The sequence below is a fragment of the Macrotis lagotis genome, chromosome 1, assembly GCF_037893015.1.
Source record: "Macrotis lagotis isolate mMagLag1 chromosome 1, bilby.v1.9.chrom.fasta, whole genome shotgun sequence".
In the NCBI taxonomy this organism is placed as follows: Eukaryota; Metazoa; Chordata; class Mammalia; order Peramelemorphia; family Peramelidae; genus Macrotis; species Macrotis lagotis.
In genome coordinates, this window is record NC_133658.1 from 536,784,129 (window position 1) to 536,804,853 (window position 20,725).

The 20,725-nt window shown below is 33.3% G+C and overlaps 1 protein-coding gene across 2 annotated transcripts in view; it reads left to right on the plus strand.

Annotated features, from left to right (window-relative positions):
• The window catches only part of APOO (apolipoprotein O), a 76,253-nt gene that overhangs the window by 15,914 nt on the left and 39,614 nt on the right, over positions 1-20,725 (plus strand). Inside the window, exons 2-4 of one of the 2 annotated variants that reach the window (XM_074214246.1) lie at positions 2,505-2,612; positions 16,353-16,472; positions 19,268-19,322. In XM_074214246.1, coding sequence (XP_074070347.1) covers positions 2,505-2,612; positions 16,353-16,472; positions 19,268-19,322 — 283 coding nt within the window. The remainder of the gene's footprint in view (positions 1-2,504; positions 2,613-16,352; positions 16,473-19,267; positions 19,323-20,725) is intronic. The other variant, XM_074214247.1, reaches the window with a different exon arrangement.

Here is a 20,725-nt window from a genome sequence, read left to right on the forward strand (position 1 = left end):
CTGAAATGAACAAGTCCGTCATTATGATCAACCTTGTTGTTAATGTGTATAATATTCTTCTGATTCTGCTCATTTCACTCAGCATCAATTCATTCAAATCTTTCCACGTTTAGCCCAGTTTTTACAGAAGTATCACTAAGATATTCCTGAGCCACAAATAGTGGATGTGATAGTATGTCAATCCATGAAAGTATACCATTCTACAGTGTCCACTTCATAGATGATTATATTTTCAATCCCTTGTTACCTTTAAAGGGCAATAATTTGTAAACTATAATTTATAAGTCCATGACCACATTTTTATTAGTTTTGGAAGTACTCCAAGTAAAAGTGCTTCAGATATTGTCAGGTGTCTCTCATAAAAATAGCACAGTATGTAGCAATTATCTGAGTTACTCATTTATATAAATATGTTGGTTTATATTTATTAACTAGCAAGAATTTTGTACTTAATTTCAAAAGAAAATTAAGTTCATATTCACATTTTCCAAACATTTTTAAACCTCAGTTCTGATACTACCTTACCATAGGAATTTTTAAAAGTATGTGTCTGGGGACAATATAGGATTAAGTTGAAGGCTAATTTTTTTTCTTGGTTTTCTTATTTGTAAAATGGGAGTGATTTCAATGACTTGCTCAATATCGCACAAGAAATTATGCTAAACTAGCACTAAAACCAGAACTCCAGTTTCCTGACTCTAGGTACTGCACTTTACAACACAATGTCTAAACCTGCTTTGGGTATTTTCTAAAAAAGTGATTACATTAAAAATGTAAACCTGTCTCAGGAAAAGCTTATAATGTTTAACTACTAAAAGTTATATAAGAACAAAGTGATTTCCCCCTATGAAATTATTGCCCTCACAATCATAATACTATTAAACCTTGATAATTTTGAAAAAGAAGTGTTAGTAATGCACATTTCTTTTATAAAATTTTTTATATTTTTTTATATTAAAAAAACTAACAATGAATGAAAAGTGTTGTGAAATTCATTCGGTCAACAGGCTATTATTTTAAGGACCAAGGACTATAGCCAGAATGACTTTTGTGTTTAACTTTTTATCTTTTTAAAATTTCTTTTCATTTCAAGACAATTTTAGCATATAGACATAAATGTATGTACATATATATGTTTGCCTATGTAACATATATACACTAATATATGTAGATTTTAGAGAAAGTAAATAAAATCAAACAGAGGAAATAAAGATTTCTCCAAATTTACACAGGCAACTATAATCCAATATGGAACATTTTCCCCTTGGGCCATGTAGCCTCACAATTCAAAACTGTCTTTTTGAAATATTATTTTTCTGTAGCTTAAGTTGGACATAGTTAAAAATTTATTAAACAATCACTATTTGATAGACATTGTTCTAAGCACTTGGCTCTGGAGATGTTGATTAGCTAACCAGTGAAAATTTAGTGAGCTTCCATAGGATATGTAGGACCTTATTACTTTGACAAAATTTAAGAAAAAGCAAGTTGGGGGTGGCTAGGTGGCGCAGTGGATAGAGCACCGGCCTTGGAGTCAGGAGTACCTGGGTTCAAATCCAACCTCAGACACTTAATAATTACCTAGCCATGTGGCCTTGGGCAAGCCACTTAACCCCATTGCCTTGCAAAATCTAAAAAAAAAAAAAAAAAAAGCATGTTGGCTGAGATCATTGTATGCCATGGAAACAATGTAAAGACTAACAGACTGCCTTCTGTGGGGAATAGGGGGAGGGAAGCCAGAATGGGAAAAAAATTGTAAAACTCAAAATTAATAAAATCTTTCTAAAGAAAAAGCATGTTGGGAAGCCCAGGCAGATTCATTGGAGTTATCTTACTTGGATTTCAGAAGATGCTTTACTTTTCAAAAAGATTGACCTGGTAATATAGTAGTCCTAGTTGTCAAAGAGTATGAACAAGTATCAAAAGAAAAATTGGTCATGTGAAATGGTCAAGTTTACTGCATGTGTTGGCTAATTTTGCTTTAAAAAAAGCTAATTTTTTTCTCTTTTTATTCTTTGTTAAAAGGAAAGATTTAGGAAGAAGAGTGAGAGTATATTAGGAAATATAAAAATAAAATAAAAATTTTAAATTAAAGATCAGTTTTTGACTGATTAGATAGAGGAAGTAGTGTAGGATTGATTGTCCATTGAAGAGTAATCAGAAAGGAAAATAAAGCATTTCTGAGATATAAGAGGTAAACAATAAATAAGTAAATAAATTCAGATATTTGCTTGATAGGGTTTTTTTAGTTGGGTTTTTTTTTTGCAAGGCAATGGGGTTAAGTGGCTTGCCCAAGGCCACACGGCTAGGTTAAGTGTCTGAGTTGGGATTTGAACTCAGGTACTCCTGACTCCTAGGCTGGTGCTCTATCCACTGCGCCACCAAGCTACCCCTATTTGATAGTTTTAAGAACATATTAGTTACTTTTTAAAGTCTTCTTCCTAATGGATGAGGTTACTGATGAGTTTACCTGTGAAATCAAAATTTATAACTCCGTTTTTCAGGTAATTCGATGGTCAGCGGGTTCTGCCAGCCTGAGTCTTCTCTCCTTCAAAGTCTATGCATCTCATAAAAAGGAGAAAAGGGACAAATGTTCAGTCCGAGTTGATGAGGTAATGGTCACTTCTTACTAAATTTATTTTCTGGTTTAGTACTATAGGGTATTTATAAAATAACTACTAGAAATCTGAATTCATGATCACTTTAGAAGCTGTTCATTTTAGAAATAGGAAATAAGTATTCTTGCCTTGCTCTCATAGTAGATACTCAGACTTTGCTAACTACTCATTTGTGGTTTTGGATTTACATATTTTGTTTTTTGCTGTCTTTATGAAAACCAAACTGCAGGGGAGAAAACATTAGAGTAGATTGTCAGAAAGCTTTTAATGAACTTAATAGTGATTTATAGTTATATTATGAGAAGTGTGATGGGAAATCAGTGAACATAAATAAAAAAGATGAGCAACACAAATTTTCAGTGGATCCAAATGTTACCTTTCTAATCAAATTCAGACTGCAAATGAGGGTTAGGGTTAATGATAGATGAAGACAGATTTCAAATATTTTCAACTGTTAATGTTGACATTTGTATTTTAAGTTTGCATTTAATTTAAGCGGATGCTATGAGTGTATCTTAGCAATGGATATGTAGAGATCTTGCTGTCAGTGAATTCTTATGTTTGTCCTTCATTTTCAAAGAAAACCAAGACAATAGGGAGGTGATGCCATAATAAGCACATGAATTGGATTTGAGTGAGGGAGGCTGTGCTAAGTCACCAGCCTCATTTTCTCTTTCAGAGCCATCTGGGACAAGTGGCTAGATCTGAATCAAAATGACTGGAAATGGCCCTGAATGCCAGGCAGTCAGGATTAAGTGACTTGCCCAAGGTCATACAGCTAGTTACAGTTAAGTGTCTGAGGTCATATTCAAAATCACGTCCTCCTGACTCCCAAGACTAGAGCTCTATCCACTGTGTCACCTAGCTGCAATGAATTCTTACATTCTTCTTGTCAATACAATGTACAAGTAGGATAACCTATGGAAGAGGTTCATTCTTTATTGTATGCACATTAAAAATAATATAAACTTAAATTGTTTTAATTTTTATGGTTGTGAACTTTGGGCTATGGGTCATGTGTCTTCTATTTTCCTTACATGATAGCATTTTACTAAAAATTTCAAAATTATAAATGCTTGCTTTTTAAAAAAATTTTGACACATTTATACAGAGCATCTTTTTCAACATTCTAACTAACTCATGTATTAGTTTGCTGGGCATAGTCTGAATTTAACTTTGAACTTTTTATACTCATATAAATTCTCTCATAAATGCCTCAAGCATTTCTCATTTTAATACATATTGATTTGCAAAATCAAACTTAACAGTCCAAGAAATGAGTTCCAGAAGTATGCTTTAGACTGTAATGAAGAACCACATAAATAGTGTGCTATTTTATAAAAAAAAAATTGATAGAAGGCATTCCAACTTGTTTTTTTTATCCTTTAAAATTGCAACTTACATAATTTTCAGACAACGTATCATTGGTACTGAGGAGGTAGTATAGGAGAATTATGCCTCTAAGGCATAATAATAATATCTATGACAAGTCAATTAACCCTCCTAGGCCATAGTTTCCTATATATAACCTATCCTTATTCTAGTTCTTTATGATCCTAATACATATATAAAATATGGGCAGGGTAAACAGTTTTGCTCATTTTCTTGTGCCTAGCATCAATTATACAGAATAGAAAAATGTTTTGGAGGAAGCAGAGGGAGGAGGAGAACTAATTTTAGTTTTATGAAGTTAATTGCTTTGTGTGGTATTCATATCCATATAATGTGGATAAAATTCACTTTTCTAACAGTTTATCAAGAATGTTTTTTGAACATGTCATTGGATTATTGTAAAAAAGAGTGGAGAAAATTAATTCTCTTTTAATTTGGAATCTGAGTGTATATAATTTTTTGAGGGTTGGCAACCCATTTATTTAAATCTAACATGGTTGTATTCATCACACATTTAACAAACATTTGTTAGCTACTGTCTGCACAATACTGCCCTGGATACAGGGGTATTTATTGAGTCTACATAAGTTCCTGTCTTTCATATAGCTTATCACCCAGGAGGGAGATAACATATAACCTAAGATGAATATACTATTCAGTGATGTACTATAAGTATGTTGGACAGTCCCAAGTAGGTCTGAAGGGGAATATATCCAAGAAACCTTCACAAAGTAAGTTGTACTTCCAAGGATGTGTAAGAATTTAATAGCCAAAGTGAAGAGGAAGTTATTCTTGTCACAGGGCATGTTTCTTCTCAAAAGTAGTTTTTTTAATTCACTTGGTTGATACATAGTTTTCCTTCAAAATTGTACCTGTTTTAAAAATAGGTCGTTCAGTTATCAAGATTTTATGACATTATGCTAAATGAAGTATTAGAGTCTCCTTAAATCTATTAAGGGTTAGCTAATGGTGCAGTGGATAGAGCACTAGTCTTGGAATCAGGAAGACAGGACTTTGAATCCAGCCTTGAATCCACTTACTACTTACTAGCTGTCTGACCTTGGCCATGGCACTTAACCCTGATGCCTCACATCCAGGGTCATCTCCAGTCATCTTGATTCACATGTGCTCAATGGTCCCAAATGCCTCTGGAGGACAAAGTGAGACTGGTGCCTTATCACAACACCCCTACTCTTAAATCTAGTTCAGGTGCTTGTCATGGTATCACTTCCCCTGATGTCATGGTCTTCTTAGAGAATGAAGGACAAACACTACCATCATCAAATCTATTAAATCATTATGTGACTGAATGAAACATCTCTTAAATTGAAAGTTGGAAAAACAAAACAACTGATTGCTCCCTTTGAATCATTTAGACAACATGGAACTTTTTATATAAGCCATCCAAATAATTTTGACATTTTAAAAGTTCTAGATAGATAGATCTTATGTCTCTTACTATTTTTTCAAAGAATTAAATTCAACCTTCATCGACTTAAAATTTGGAATGTATTACATAATCTAGTATAGTCTCTTCTCGTATACACACACACACATTCTTTCAATTTCCTTAGCTATTTCTTGTATCTCATAATCTGTAATATAATTCTATAATTGAACCATTAAGGGAAATTGTCATTTTTCAGATTTTTTTTTTATAATTTTAACACTAATACTTGGCTTTTTTATTCCCATCTCTCTCTTTCCCCCTACCTTTTTTTGATCCAGAACTCTGCCATTGCAGAGCTGTTTTTTAGTTTATAGTATTTAGAATACCCTACCCAAGAGGGTTATGATTTGCCCAGGACTTGAACCTAGAGTTACCTGACACCAGGTCTAGCAACCCTTTATCTAGTATGTCATTTTCAGTGATATGTCTAACCATATCAAAGATAAAGTTTGTATAATACAAAATTGCTAACATTTTGTTCACTTCTAAAATAAGATATTTTGAAGATAAATTTAAATGCCTCTGAAGAATAAAGAAAAAGGGAAAAAAAACATTTGTCATTGTAAGGCTTTACTATACAATTAATAGTCTCCCTATTAGATATATCTAGGAACCTGGTAAATCTAGAGTTGGTTGCTGAAAAGGAGTTGATTTATTCATTCCTGTAAGAAGTCTGAAATTGAATGCCTTTTAGGTTTAGAGAATTATATTAAGTAGTTTATGCTGCTAATTGAGATAATGTATTTTTGTGTGCAGTTCTGTAGTTAACTTCTTTTAATATATAATGAAAACTTGCCTGTCACCAAATTATCACTTAGTTCTTTGTCATTTCTTCTAACTTCAAATATTTGCCCTAATCAAATTATTTAAGTATTTCTCACTTCATTTTTTTTAGTTTAGTTTTGTTTTGTTTTTTTAGTTTTTGCAAAGCAAGAGGGTTAAGTGGCTTGCCCAAGGCCACACAGCTAGGTAATTATTAAGTGTCTAAGGCTGGATTTGAATTCAGGTACCTGACTCCAAGGCCGGTGCTCTATCCATTGCGCCACCTATCTACCCCCTCTCACTTCATTTTTTAAAGATCTCATTTTTAAATTTCGGTTTTGGTATTTTTTAAATTTTATTTTTCCAGCTAATATGTTATGAAAGCTTTTCACCATTCATCCACTTGCATTTTTGTAAGTTACACATTTTTTCTACCACTCTCCCTTTCCAACCCCCCCCAGGCAAACAGTCTAGTAAAAGTTTTACACATATGTTTGTGTTTAACATGTTTACATTAGTCATTTTGGTATGAGGAATTAGGATAAAAGGAAAAGAAAGAAAACATGGATTAGGAAGGTAAAAGATGAGAGAAGTTTTGTTAAAAAGTGAATATAGTATCCATTCAGATTCTGTTTTCCTCTGGGTGAGAATAGAATTGTCTATAACAGATCTCCAGGGTTGTCCTAGATTTGTGAACTGAAAGAAACTGTATCCATAAGAGTTGATCAATTCACTGTGTTATTAATGCATATAATGTTCCCTTGGTTCTGCTCCTTTGTTCAGCATCAGTTGGTGTAATTCTTTCTATGCTTCTCTAAAGTTTCTTATAGATCGATAGTACTCTACAACATTCATATACTCAAGATTCCATCATTTATTTATTTAATTTTAATTTTAAAATTCCCCCCTCCCCCTATGTGCAAAACCAAGTTTCAACTTTTACTTCCAAAATCTTGAGTTCCAAATTCTTTCCCACCTTACTCCTTCCCCATCATTGAGAAACCAAGTTACTTAGTGTAGGTTAAAAATGTGAAAAAATAGGGGTGGCTAGGTGGCACAGTGGATAGAGCACCGGCCCTGGAGTCAGGAGTACCTGAGTTCATATCTGGCTTCAGACACTTATAATTACCTAGCTGTGTGGCCTTGGGCAAGCCATTTAGCCCCATTTGCCTTGCAAAAAAAAAAAAAATCTTAAAAAAATGTGGAAAAAAAAGGAGAACAGGAAATGTCTCATTAGAAAAGCAACTTATCTGGAAATGAAATCAGGGAGAGACAATATAAAAATTGTTTAACTATTTCAAAGTTAATCAAAAAAAGAGTCTAGAGACTACATTTCAAGAAATTATTAAGGAAGAATCTTGAAATTTTAGAACTAGTGAGTAAAATAGAAAAATCCCAAGATGAAAATTCAGAGTAACATTAGAGCTAAGTTTCGAAGTTTTCAGGTTCAGGAGAAAATATTACAATGGAAAGAAAGAAACAATTTTTATACTGTGGAGCTATAGTCAAAATAACACAAGATTTAGTACATGAAAAGACTGAAGGATGTAGAATATGATATTCTGAAGAGCACAGGACCTGAGTTTATAACTAAGAATAACTTTATTATGATAAAGAATTGTAAATTGAGAGAATGCCCATCAACTGGAGAATAGTTAAACAAGTGTTAGGTGTTTGTAATAAAATACTACAGAGTTATAAGAAATTATGAACTGGTTTATTTTAGAAATGAGCAGAACCAAGAGAACACTGCACACGATTCTTTTAATAACAACTTTGGGGGCAGCTAGGTGGCGTAGTAGATAAAGCACCAGCCCTGGAATCAGGAGTACCTGGGTTCAAATCGGTCTCAGACACTTAATAATTACCTAGCTGTGTGGCCTTGGGCAAGCCAGTTAACCCAGTTTGCCTTGCCAAAACCTTTAAAAAAAAAAAAAGAACAACCTGGAATGATTAAGTCATTTTCATGATTATAAGTCCTCCAGCTATGAAAGAAGATAGTATCCTCATCTAGACAAAGAACTGATAAATAGAAATATGTGAGTATGATTTTCCACACACACACACACACACACACACACACACACCCATGTATATGTATGTGTGTATGTATATATATTTATACACACATGCATATATACATTTTTATATCTAACAGTAGCCTTTTCTAAGACAGTGGGGATGGAAGGAGGGATTGCTTAGCAGAAAACAAAAGAAAACTTAAAAGAAGCACAGAAAAGCAAGGTACCTTTGAAAACAACAAGTTGTATATAGTTTTTTTAAAAGTAAACTATTGTGGGGGGCTAGGTGGTTCAGTGGATAGAGCACCGGCCCTGGAGTCAGGAGTACCTGAGTTCAAATCCGGACTCAGACACTTAATAATTACCTAGCTGTGTGGCCTTGGGCAAGCCACTTAACTCCATCTGCCTTGCAAAAACCTAACAAAAAAGTAAACTGAAAATCAGAAATTCATGTTTTTATAGTGAATATTTTTAAATGTGCTCTGTGCATAAAAAGGTTCTTTTTTGTCTTTAAATTAAAAATTAATAAAACATTTTGAAAGATTTAAGTAAAAAAAGAATGACTTACCCAGAAAAGCAGAGTATAATTATGCATGGGGAAAAATGGATATCTAATGAATAAAAGAACTTTCAAGTATTTATGAGGATAAGACCAAAACTGAATAGAACATTTGAAAAAAACCATAATGAGGAGAAACTTAAGAAGGTAAACATGAAAGACCAATTATAAAGGATTTAACGTATATTTTATATATATATATATATATATAGTTTATATATTATATGGCAAAACATTATTTGTAACTTCAAAATATTTTTATTTTTAATTTATGGAATAAAACTATTTCCTTAACATAGTACAATAACAAAGATGGTTGTGCCTGAAATTGCAGGTCTATTATGCACAACTTGTTATTCTTTCAAATATACAAAAAAATTGTCATTAAATTTCTTTTTTTTTTCTTCCTTCCCTCCTCCTCTTCCCCCTCCCTCCCCACTGAACAGGCTGCCATTAGACACAAATAGAGGTTGTGTGTGTATGTATAATTATTCTATACATACTTCTTTTTACCAGTTTTTCGCTGGATGCAAATTGTGTCTTTACATGTCCTTTATAAGTAATTTAGGTATTTATAATATACAAAATAACTTATTTGCTCAAAATTATTTTAAAAATAATTATTGTTATTACCATATTCAGTGTTTTCTTGGTTCTGCTCATTTCACTCAATCATTTCATGTAAATCTTTCCATGTTTTTCTAAAAATCAGCCAGCTATTTTTTTTTCTTTTTAGGTTTTTGCAAGGCAAACGGGGCTAAGTGGCTTGCCTAAGGCCACAAAGCTAGGTAATTATTAAGTGTCTGAGACTGGATTTGAACCTAGGTACTCCTGACTCCAGGGCGGTGCTTTATCCACTACACCACCTAGCCGCCCCCAGCTATTATTCTTTATAGCACAGTAGCATTCTATTACAATCTTATACCACAATTTATTTAACCATTCCTTACTTGAAAAGGATATCTCTGCAATTTCCATTTCTTTGCTACCACAGAGAGCTGTTGTAATCATTCTGGGATGCATTGTTCTTTTCCTTTTTTCCCTAATTGTCTTTGGAAATAGATTAAGGAGTTTGAAAGAACATAGGTAAAACCTATCAGAAATAATCATATAATTATAGCAATAGATGCTGAAAAAGTTTTTGACAAAATACAGCATCCATTCCTACTAAAAACACCAGAGAGCTAGGAATAGAATTGTTCCTTAGAATAATAAATAGTATCTATCTGAAACCATCAACAAGCGTTATATGCAATGCGGATAGGTTAGAGGCATTCCCAGTAAGATCAGGGGTAAAACAAGAATGCCCACTATCATCACTACTATTCAGTATTGTATTAGAAATGTTCCCTTCAGCAATAAGAGAAGAAAAAGAAATCAAAGGAATTAGATTAGGGAAGGAAGAGACAAAACTCTCACCCTTTGCAGATGACATGATGGTATACCTAGGGAATCCCCCAAAATCATCTAAAAAACTACTAGAAATAATTAGCAACTTTAACAAAGTCACAGGATATAAAATAAGATCTCATTAATCCTCAACATTTCTATATATGACTAGCAAGATGCAGCAGAAAGATCTAGAAAGAGAAATCCCATTCAAAGTAACTTCAGACAATAGAAAATACCTTGGACTCTACCTGTCAAGGCAAACTCAGAAAAAAATTACAAAACACTTTTCATACAAATAAAATCAGATTAAATAACTGGCAAATATCAACTGCTCATGGATAGGCTGAGCAAATATAATAAAAATGACAATTCTACCAAAATTAAACTACTTGTTTAGTGCCCTACCAATCAAAATTCCAAAAAATTACTTTAATGAGTTAGAAAAAATTGTAAGTAAATTCATATGTAGAAATAAAAAGTCAAGAATCTCCAGGATTTAGTGAAAAAAAGTGCAAAGGAAGGTGGCTTAGCCCTACCAGATCTAAAATTGTATTATAAAACATCAGTCATCAAAGCTGTTTGTATTGGCTAAGAAATAGAGTAGTGGATCAGTGGAATAAACTAGGTGTAATAGCAGGAATTGATTATAGTAATCTGCTGTTTGGTAAACCCAGAGTCCAGCTATTGGGATAAAAACTCTGATAAAAACTGTTGGGAAACTTGGAAGTTAGTATTGAAAAATACTTGGATTAGACCAACACCTCACACCCTATACTAAAATAAGATCAAAATGGATACAGGATCTAGTAATAAAAAACAATATTATAAGCAAAGTAGGAGAACAAGGAATAGTATACCTGTCAGATCTATGGAAAGCAAAGCAGTTTATGACCAAGAGATGGAAAAATGCCGTTTAAAAACAAACTAGATAATTTTGATTACATTAAATTAAAAAGCTTTTGCAAAAACCACTGTAACCAAGATCAAAAGAAATGTAGTAAATTGGAAAATAATTTTTACGACTTGTGTTTCTGACAAAGGACTCATCTCTAAAATATACAGAGAACTGAGCCAAATTAAAAAAAAAAAGACAAGCCATTCCCCAATTGCAAATGATCAAAGGATATATGCCAAGGCAATTTACAGATGAGAAAATCAAAGCAATCCTTAATTGTATGAAAAATTGCTCTAAATCACTAATTATTAGATAAATGCAAATTAAAACATCTCTGGGGTACCACCTCACACCTCAGTCTGGCCAATATGACTAGAAAGGACAACAATCAATGTTGGAAGGGATATAGGAAATCTGGGACACTAATACATTGTTGGTGGAGCTGTGAACTCATCCAAACTTTCTGGAGAGCAGTTTGGAATTATGCCCAAAAGGCAACAAAAATGTGCATACCCTTTGATCCAGCAATACCACTACTGGGTCTATACCCTGAAGAGATGATGGAAAAGGGTAAAAACATCACTTGTACAAAAATATTCATAGCAGCCCTGTTTGTGGTGGCAAAGAAATGGAAACTGAGGGAATGTCCATAAATTGGGGAATGGTTTAACAAACTGATATATGTATGTGATGGAACACTATTGTTCTATTAGAAACCAGGAGGGATGGGAATTCAGGGAAACCTGGGAGGATTTGCATGAACTGATGCTGAGCGAGATGAGCAGAACCAGAAAAACACTATACCCCCTAACAGCAACATGGGGGCTATGATCAGTTTTAATGGACTTGCTCATACCAACAGGGCAACACAATTTTGGGATATCTGTGATGGAGAATGCCATTTGTATCCTGAGAAAGAATTGTGGAGTTTGAACAAAGACCAGAAACTATTACCTTTAATTAAAAAAAAAAGTTATCTTATTATGTAATTCTGCTATATCTCATACTATGTGTTTCTTCCTTAAGGATATGATTTCTTTCTCATCACATTCAACTTAGATCAATGCATACTATGGGGATGATGTAAAGACTAACAAAGTGCCTTCTATGGGGGGGGTGGGGGGTGAGAAGCAAGATTGTGGGGAAAACTGTAAAACTCTAAATAAAATCTTTCAAAAAAAAAGAAGAAAGAACATAGATAGGGGCAGCTAGGTGGTGCAGTGGATAGAGTACCAGCCCTGGAGTCAGGAGGACCTGAGTTCAAATATGGCCTCAGACACTAAATAATTATCTAGCTGTGTGACCTTGGGCAAATCACTTAACCCCATTGCTTTGCAAAAACCTAAAAATAATTAAAAGAATATAGATAAAAGACTGGGTTGAGTATGATGGGGTGATTCTAATGAAAAAATTGGATAGGGAGAGGCAAAAATGTAGCTATTCTCTCATATAAACAAAGTATGAATGTAAGAACTCTTATAGTGGAGGACTGATAGTACTAGAACTTTATTCTAATCAGAACTGGGATAAAGAGGGAGCAATATTTAGAAAATTATAGAAGTCTTCTTAATTTATAGGGAATTAGGAGGGCGAGGGAATAGCATAAGGGAGGATCCTTTAGAAGACTGTACAGATCCAGAAATAGGGGAATATAGGGAGAAACTCGAAAGATCTTCTTTAAGAACTCATTAAATATATAAATATTTTGAACATTACATGATGATGAGTAACATTGTTGAAAAATATGGTTTAAGTTTAAAAAAATCAAAAAAAAATTTTTAAAAGCCCGGAAGTTCAATGAATACTTAGAAATTTCTTCATTCTGTATCATGAACATTTTCTCCTAGAAGAGAGAGAGAGAGAATAATGGACATGTCAAACATCGAACATCACAAGAAAAAATGAAATTTTCTCTTTCTTAGAGAGGAAATGGCTGGTTATTCAATTAAAATTAATTTAAGAATCTACTTTCTGTTTACAAACATCAGCTCATTATAGCAAAGGTCCCAAATCAATAATAAATTACAAGAAAAAAAAGATGAAAAGAGAATTCATGCATTTAAAACAGCTTAACCTAAACTAATCAAACAAGCCATTGAGTTAAAAAAAACAATGGGAACAAGAAAAAGACAAAAAGAGAGACTTAATTATCATTCTTTCCTGTAAAACTTTAATGAGATTAAAGCATCTGCTGCAGCAAAGGAGGCTAAATGAGTCCAGAAATCACCTTGGCCAGCACACACTTGATCTCTGCCAAGTAGAGGGACATGGCAACAAAAAGTAACTCCAATTTAGAATGCAAATTCCTTTTTAAAAACAATATGGAAAAGAATTGTAGAAGTACTGTAAGAAACCAAAAAACTATGGAGACAAAAATAAATTCACAGAAACTTGGCGGGGGACCAAACTAAGAGATATCATCCCAAGACACTTTTCAGATGAACTTGGCAAGACAAACAGACATAAATCAGAACAACATTTGCCAATTTGTTCTACGATATGTCTACTTGTAATCTACTTTCATCATCAGTGACTTTCAAAACTACCACAATTGGATTCTTAGTTCTCAGTATACTAAATAGCTGATAGGATAGGGACCAAACCTGTGGTTTTATTCATGTACCTTCTGGAGAAGAAACTGCCTTTTCCATTTGCAGATTAGATGCTATTTATAGTTTTAGAGATTACCTTAGTAAATGAGAGGTTAAATGACTTATTTATCCAAGATCATAAAACCAAAGGCAAAACAGTTTAGCTCTCTATCCTCTATTCCGTGTATTAAACTGCCTCTCTTACTTGGTTTATTCTCTCTCACAGACTTCATTTTCTTCAGTGTAAAAAATAATTTTCCTTCTGTGTTTAGCACATACTGAGGGAATCTAGACTGTAGTCAGTAATCTTGCAAGAGATCATGAGGGATCAATTTACAATATCTCTCAGGGAAGGGAAGAGATCAGAAGAACTGGAGAAATTACAAATCCTATTATTACCCTAAAAAGGTAATTGAGAGGACATCAACAAACTATTCAGCTTTAAGAGAAGAATCTATAAGGAGGTTTCTTTGATAGAAATGTAATAAATGAATATTGACCCTGTCTTTATAGTCACCCAGTTGATTGAAAGGTGTAATGAATACAAGATATGAAAGTCTTTATTACCTGTTGATAGAAAAATACATTTGACTAAATAGAATGGCTATAACCTTAAATTCTTTTCTTCCAACTAGTTTTTCATGATTATGTCTAAGACCATATAAGTTTCCTTGACAGATGCAACTGAAGAGACAGCTCTTAGGTGACTTTATGATTATTAATAGTAAACGATGGATTAAACTGTGATTTATTTAACAAATGTTCACTATCATTGAATATTCTACATAAGATCTAAAGATTCCCAGGCCCTTCTTGTGTTCTTGATCACAGCTGATATTAGGTTGATTACATCAAAAACCCTTGAGCATTATTGCACTGCTTTAATGAGATCTATAATTATTGAAAAGCAAGGAGCCTATTAATCTATACAATATATAAAAATGAATGGAAATAACTTAATGTCTAAAGTGTCAAATTTGGATGACATCCATTAATACATGTATCAAAGACAGTCACTTTAGATAGACAATGATTTGAACCTAGATTTGAATAGAAGAGCAATTGTACCTATCAGATATCCAAAGCTGTTCCTCAATCCCGTTTTTTAAAAATTACCAAAAAAATAAAACAAAACAATCTCCTAAAATGCTTCAATTTGTTCTTCTTGTAGTGTTATTTGACTTCAGATCCTATGAATACCAGTCTCCAAAGGCCCCAGAGAAATGAGTGAAATAAAGGTCACTGGAGAGGTCCAGTAACAAGGCAAAAGTAGGCTAAAACATTTCCAACAAGGGTCTAAATTCAAGAAGTAAAGTTAAGAATTATAGGAAATATAGAAAGAAATCAACTGGTCAAAAGTACCTACAAAATAGAAAAGGATCTAGCACTTAAGGTAAATCCTTCAGGCAGAATCTGTGATTGAGGGTTGTACAGTTTGACTTTTTTTTTTTTTGGCATGGCAATGGGGTCAAGTGACTTGCCTAAAGTTGCATTTGAGTCAGGTCCTCCTGACTCCAGGGCCAAGGCTCTATTCACTGTGCCTCCTAGCTGCCCCTGGTTGCACGGTTTGAAAAGGTTGCAGATGACTGAATAAGCATTGATTATATCCACATAGATCTACTTAGTCCTGGCATATAACAGGATTGATTATTTGTTTGCTTGAATTTTTAACAGATTACTGTTACTTTAACTTTAAAATAACATGTTACTTTAAAGAATTTTTTTAATTAAAAAAATAAATGGTAAAAACCACAATTTTTTCTCATGTTGATGATTTTATCAGTTTTGTTAAAACTTAAGTTTTCTCTTGGATCCTTCCTAGGATTCAGCTTTCTCCCAAAGTACTTTCTGTGGGAAGGATATGTTTTTTAATGAGCTGTGAAATGAAGAAGAAGGAGTGGAAATTTAGACTGGAATGTCCCTGAATGTGTTCAGCCCTTAGTTTACTTTGGCAGAAGAAATAAGGAGTTTTTAAGTCAAATTCCTCAGGGTCTGAAGGAGCTAATGAATGTCTACCTTTTTAGAAAAGTATATACTAAAATGGACTTAGAGAGCTTACTCTTTGCTGGAGCCCTCAAGTATGTATTCTTGAGCACACTTGAGATTTTTAGTTAGATATAGACCCCTTTCCAAGCTATTCTTGTTGCTCTTCCCTTTCCCCCAAATCTGATTTATGCAGATAAGATGTGATAGCAATGAAGCCCCAGATACTGAAATATTATTTTTGATCTCGAAGTAGTCTCAGGGAAAACTTTATTTCTAGTAAACAGACTTGAAATAACTTTCAAGGCTAGTTTTCCCCTGTCCTCCCACATCACCTAAGATAGATATTTGATTGAGATTTTCATAGGTAACTTCATTTTTCATAATGAGCCTCACAGGACAAATAACAATGTCAGGATTTGAACTGAAGTCCCTTGACTCCAAATCCAGTGCTTTTTTCCCCACTATTGAAGTGATTCAGATAATGAAAGTTCTATAGGAAGGAAGGTAGTAATCTGCAAAAAGAGGTAATGATGTGGTAAATTTTTTTGTTGGATTTTTAGCTGAAAGTTTATTTGCTTTATGAATAGAGATAAATCCATAACTCTGATGGACAATATGTGCTGTAATTGTAGAAATTTGTAATAAAAAATTGTCTTATAACTTTAATTCTCTTTTATACTTTACAGCTTTCACTCTACTCAATTCCAAACTTTGAGTCCAAATATGTGGAGGAACCAAGAAGCCCTTTGGAAGAAGGCATCTCACAACTTAGAAAGTATGCTGTACCATATGCATATTGGTTTCAGGTATAGCACTTTTCCAAATGAATTTAATTTTAAATAAATTTTTCAAATTTTCAGTCTGAATATTCTTTCTCTTCTTTCTCTCCTACATTGAGAAAGGAAGAATAATAAAACCTAATTTATATATATATATATATGTATATATATATATATATATATATAGTTAAGTAAAATCAATTTTTGTATTCATTTTTACACTGTGAATTCATTGCTTCTTTGTTGGAGGTGGATAACATCTTTTTCATCATGGATCCTTTGGAATTGTGGTTGGTTATTGAGTTTATCAGAGTTTCTAAAGTCTTTAAAAGTTGTTTGTCTTTGCAGTACTGTTGTAACTGTATAAATTGTTGCACTACTTCTACTCATCAATTCATACAATTCTTCCCAGGCTTTTCTGAAACTACCCCTATTATTATTTCTTACAGCATAATAGTATTTCATCACATTCATATACCATTAGTTATGCAGCTGTTTCCCAGTTATTGGACCACTCCTTTGGTTTCTGGTTCTTTGCCATAGTGGAAAGAGTTACTATAATTATTTTTATACATATACTTTTCTCTTCTTTCTTTCATTTCTTTGGGTTATAGACCTAGACAAATATCACTTGGCCAAAACGAATTTGTCAATTTAATAGATTTGGGAACATAATTCCATAATTTCCAGAATGGTTGAATTTATTCACAGTGCCACCAGCAGAGTTTTTAAAAAACCTATTTTTGCTGTAGCCTCTCCAACACCTCTTAATTTCCTGTTTTGTTTCTTTTTTTTTGTCAGCTTAACAAATATGATGGGTTTGAGGTTATTTCAGTTTGTATTTCTTCAATTATTCTTGATTTAGAGAATTTTTTGATATACCTATTAAGTACTTTGACAACTTCCTATGAAGACTATTCATATCCTTTGAGCATTTCTCAATTATAGAATGACTGTTACTCTCATAAATGTTTTACTGCATTTGTGTCTCTTGGAAAATAGTTCTTTACTAGAGAAACTTGCTGCAAAGATTTGTTCTCAATTTTCTGCTTCTCTTCTGATTAAGCCTGTATTAGTTTCACTTTTACAAAAATTTTTTAATTTTGTTTGATCAAATTTGTTTATTTTATTTTTCATGAACCTCTCCATCTCCTATTTGGTTCTGAATTCTTCCTCTACCCATAGATCTAATAAGCAATTTCTTTCATGCTCATCTGATTTGTTACACCCCCTTTATATACAAATCAGGTACCCATTTGAAGCTTGTTCAAGTAAATTGTTAATAACACTGGTACTTTATAGACAGATTTTTCTTAGTGTTTTTGGAAAAGACATCATAAGCAGTTGCCTAGCTATGAAAACCCAAATACTCCTCTATATATGAAAGATTAGTCATCCAGTATCATCTAGTCATTGAACAAGTTCTTCCGTGGTCAAATAGTAAGCAATCATTTTGACTGGGTTTGGGGAGATTTACTTTTTTCTCCCAGCAATGTGGCCACTATCATAATTTGAGAAGCTAATTTCTCTCATGAAGGAGCATCTGTTACTCAGGTTAGGAAGCTATGTAGTAGGATTTAGCACACTGCCAAGACTGAGGTTATTCCTGGACATTTAAGTAACCACAACAGCTAGGCAATAGTTGTACTCTTTCAACTAAGCCAACTCCTAGGTAGAGGTGAATCCTACTATATCTATCTGGTTCAGTTTATGGGGTTGTTTGTTGTTTTTCTTTTTAATTTTGTAATCAGTGCTTTCTGTTGATTTTCATTACAAATGTACAAGGTTGTTTGAATTTATTTTTGGGTTAACTCAATTACCCATTTGTACATTATATTTGTGGAATGATGTGTTCTGACTTCCAAAAAACTAACTTATAATTGAGTTTTTGAGACACTACCTATAAATTAGGCACTGCCTGAATTTTAGTTTCTAAATTGTTGACTTGAGAACACACAAAAAAACAAAATCAAGATTAATATTCATTGATCTTAATCTTCAGGGAAATGAAAAAAATGTCATCTCTTCCTAATTTCATCAGTTTTTCAGGGGTCATCTTGACTTAGAAAAATCCATGCATACGTATTTTAAAATTTGTTTTTTTTTTTGTGTTTGAGAGAAATTCCTTCACATTATAGGCTCCATCATTTTGATTTCAGTTAGCATATGAGTACCAACTATAGGCATGGCACTATGGTAAATTCTAAAAACAGAACAAAACAAACTATACAAACACATAAACAAGAGAACGATGAAAAAGACAGTGAATAAGAAAGAGCACTGGTTGTAGATTCATAATAACTGGGTTCAAATTCTATCTCTAATACTCCTTATTGGACAAGACATTAATTCTTCCTCATTTTCCTTACTTACAAAATGAACATGTTAGACTGGTTAGCCTGTCTGAGCTCCCTTCCAGTTCAGTATCTATATATTCAGTATTCAGTATCTTTGTATATCTTACTTTCCCATTAAAACATAAGTTCTGTGGGAGGCAGCTTGGACATAACTTTGATCAAGTGAGGGAAAAGATTACCACTTATAGCATTCATTTGGTTTTGATTATCAAAAAAAATTTTTTTTGTTAGACTACAATTTTACTTAATTTTATGTAGAACACTGAGGGAATTGTGCAGTTGAAAACAATTGATTTGGCTTGTTTTTTTGTTTTTTTACTTCCAATGGCAGCACTAGAACTTTTTTTAACTTTTTTTTTTTAAGTAAAAGCAACTGCAGAATGTATTTCATTCTGTTTAGATGTATACTTTTCTCTTACTTTAGTAATTATGCTATTTGGTCAGTCTTTTTCCCCTCTTTTTCAGGTTGCTTATGACAAAACTAAGCCTACAATAGATACTGCTGTTCAATATGGAAAGGGTAAGTTGTTTTATTGTTAATAACTGATAATCACTCTAATTTATATAGAATGCCTTTACATTATATTTAATTGTTATAGCCCACGTTTTTGTTTCAGCTGAGTAGCTGGAGAGGTTGTATAATTAATTGAGTGGCCAAAGTCACTTAATGATCTCTGGGCTTTAGCTCATTGTTAATGAGAGAGTTTAATGTTAGAAACTCTTCTCACTCTGATTCAGAGAGGATTAAACAAATCTCCACTGTGGCAGGCACTGCTATTCTTCATTTACCCAGGCTTGACTCTTTACTCAGTATAAAGTCAGCTACCCAACCTTGGTCAGTTTTTTATATACAATATGTCTTGCTTGTCCCTTTCTTTCTACTTACAGAGCCAGTTCCCTAGCTCAAACTCTCATTACCTCTTGCCTGGATTATTATAGTAGCTTTCTGATTGATCCCTTTGCCTTAAGTCTCCCCATGTCATTATTCAGAGTTCTCAAAGTGACATTTGTCTTTTTTTTTTTTTGCAAGGCAGTGGGGTTAATTAACATGCCCCCTCTAATACTTCTTATTGGACAAGACATTAATTCTTCCTCATTTTCCTCACCTATAAAATGAAGATGTTAGACTGGTTAGCCTGTCTGAGCTCCCTTACAGTTCAGTATCTATATATTCAGTATCCAATATCTTTGTATATCTTACTTTCCCATTAAAACACGGCTACATAATTATTACATGTCTGAGGCCAGATTTGGACTTGAGTTTTCCTGATTCCAGGGCCAGTGCTCTATCTAGTAGCTGCTCCCAAAATGTCATTCTTTTTTTTTTCTTTAAGAAAGATTTTATTTATTTTGAGTTTTACAATTTTCCCCCCATTCTTGCTTCCCTCCCCCTACCCCCCACAGAAGGCATTCTGTTAATCTTTACATTGGTTCCATGTTATACATTGATCTCAGTTGAATGTGATGACAGAGAAATCATATCCTTAAGGAAGAAAAATAAAGTATGAGATAGTAAAATTACATAATAATATACCATTTCCCCCCCCCCACCACTAATTTGATGGTAATAGTCTTTGGTCTTTGTTCAAAGTCCATTATTCTTTCTCTGGATACAGATGGTATTCTCCATTGCAGATAGCCCAAAATTGTCCCTGGTTGTTGCAGTGAAGGGATGAGCAAGTCCATCAAAGTTGATCATCACCCTCATGTTGCTGTTAGGGTGTACAATGTTTTTCTGGTTCTGCTCATCTCTCTCAGCATCAATTCATGCAGATCTTTCCAGACTTCCCTGAATTCCCACCCCGCCTGGTTTCTAATAGAACAATAGTGTTCCATGACATAGATATACCACAGTTTTAATTTCCAATTTTTTGCCACCACAAACAGGGCTAGAATTTTTTTTACAAGTGATGTTTTTACCCC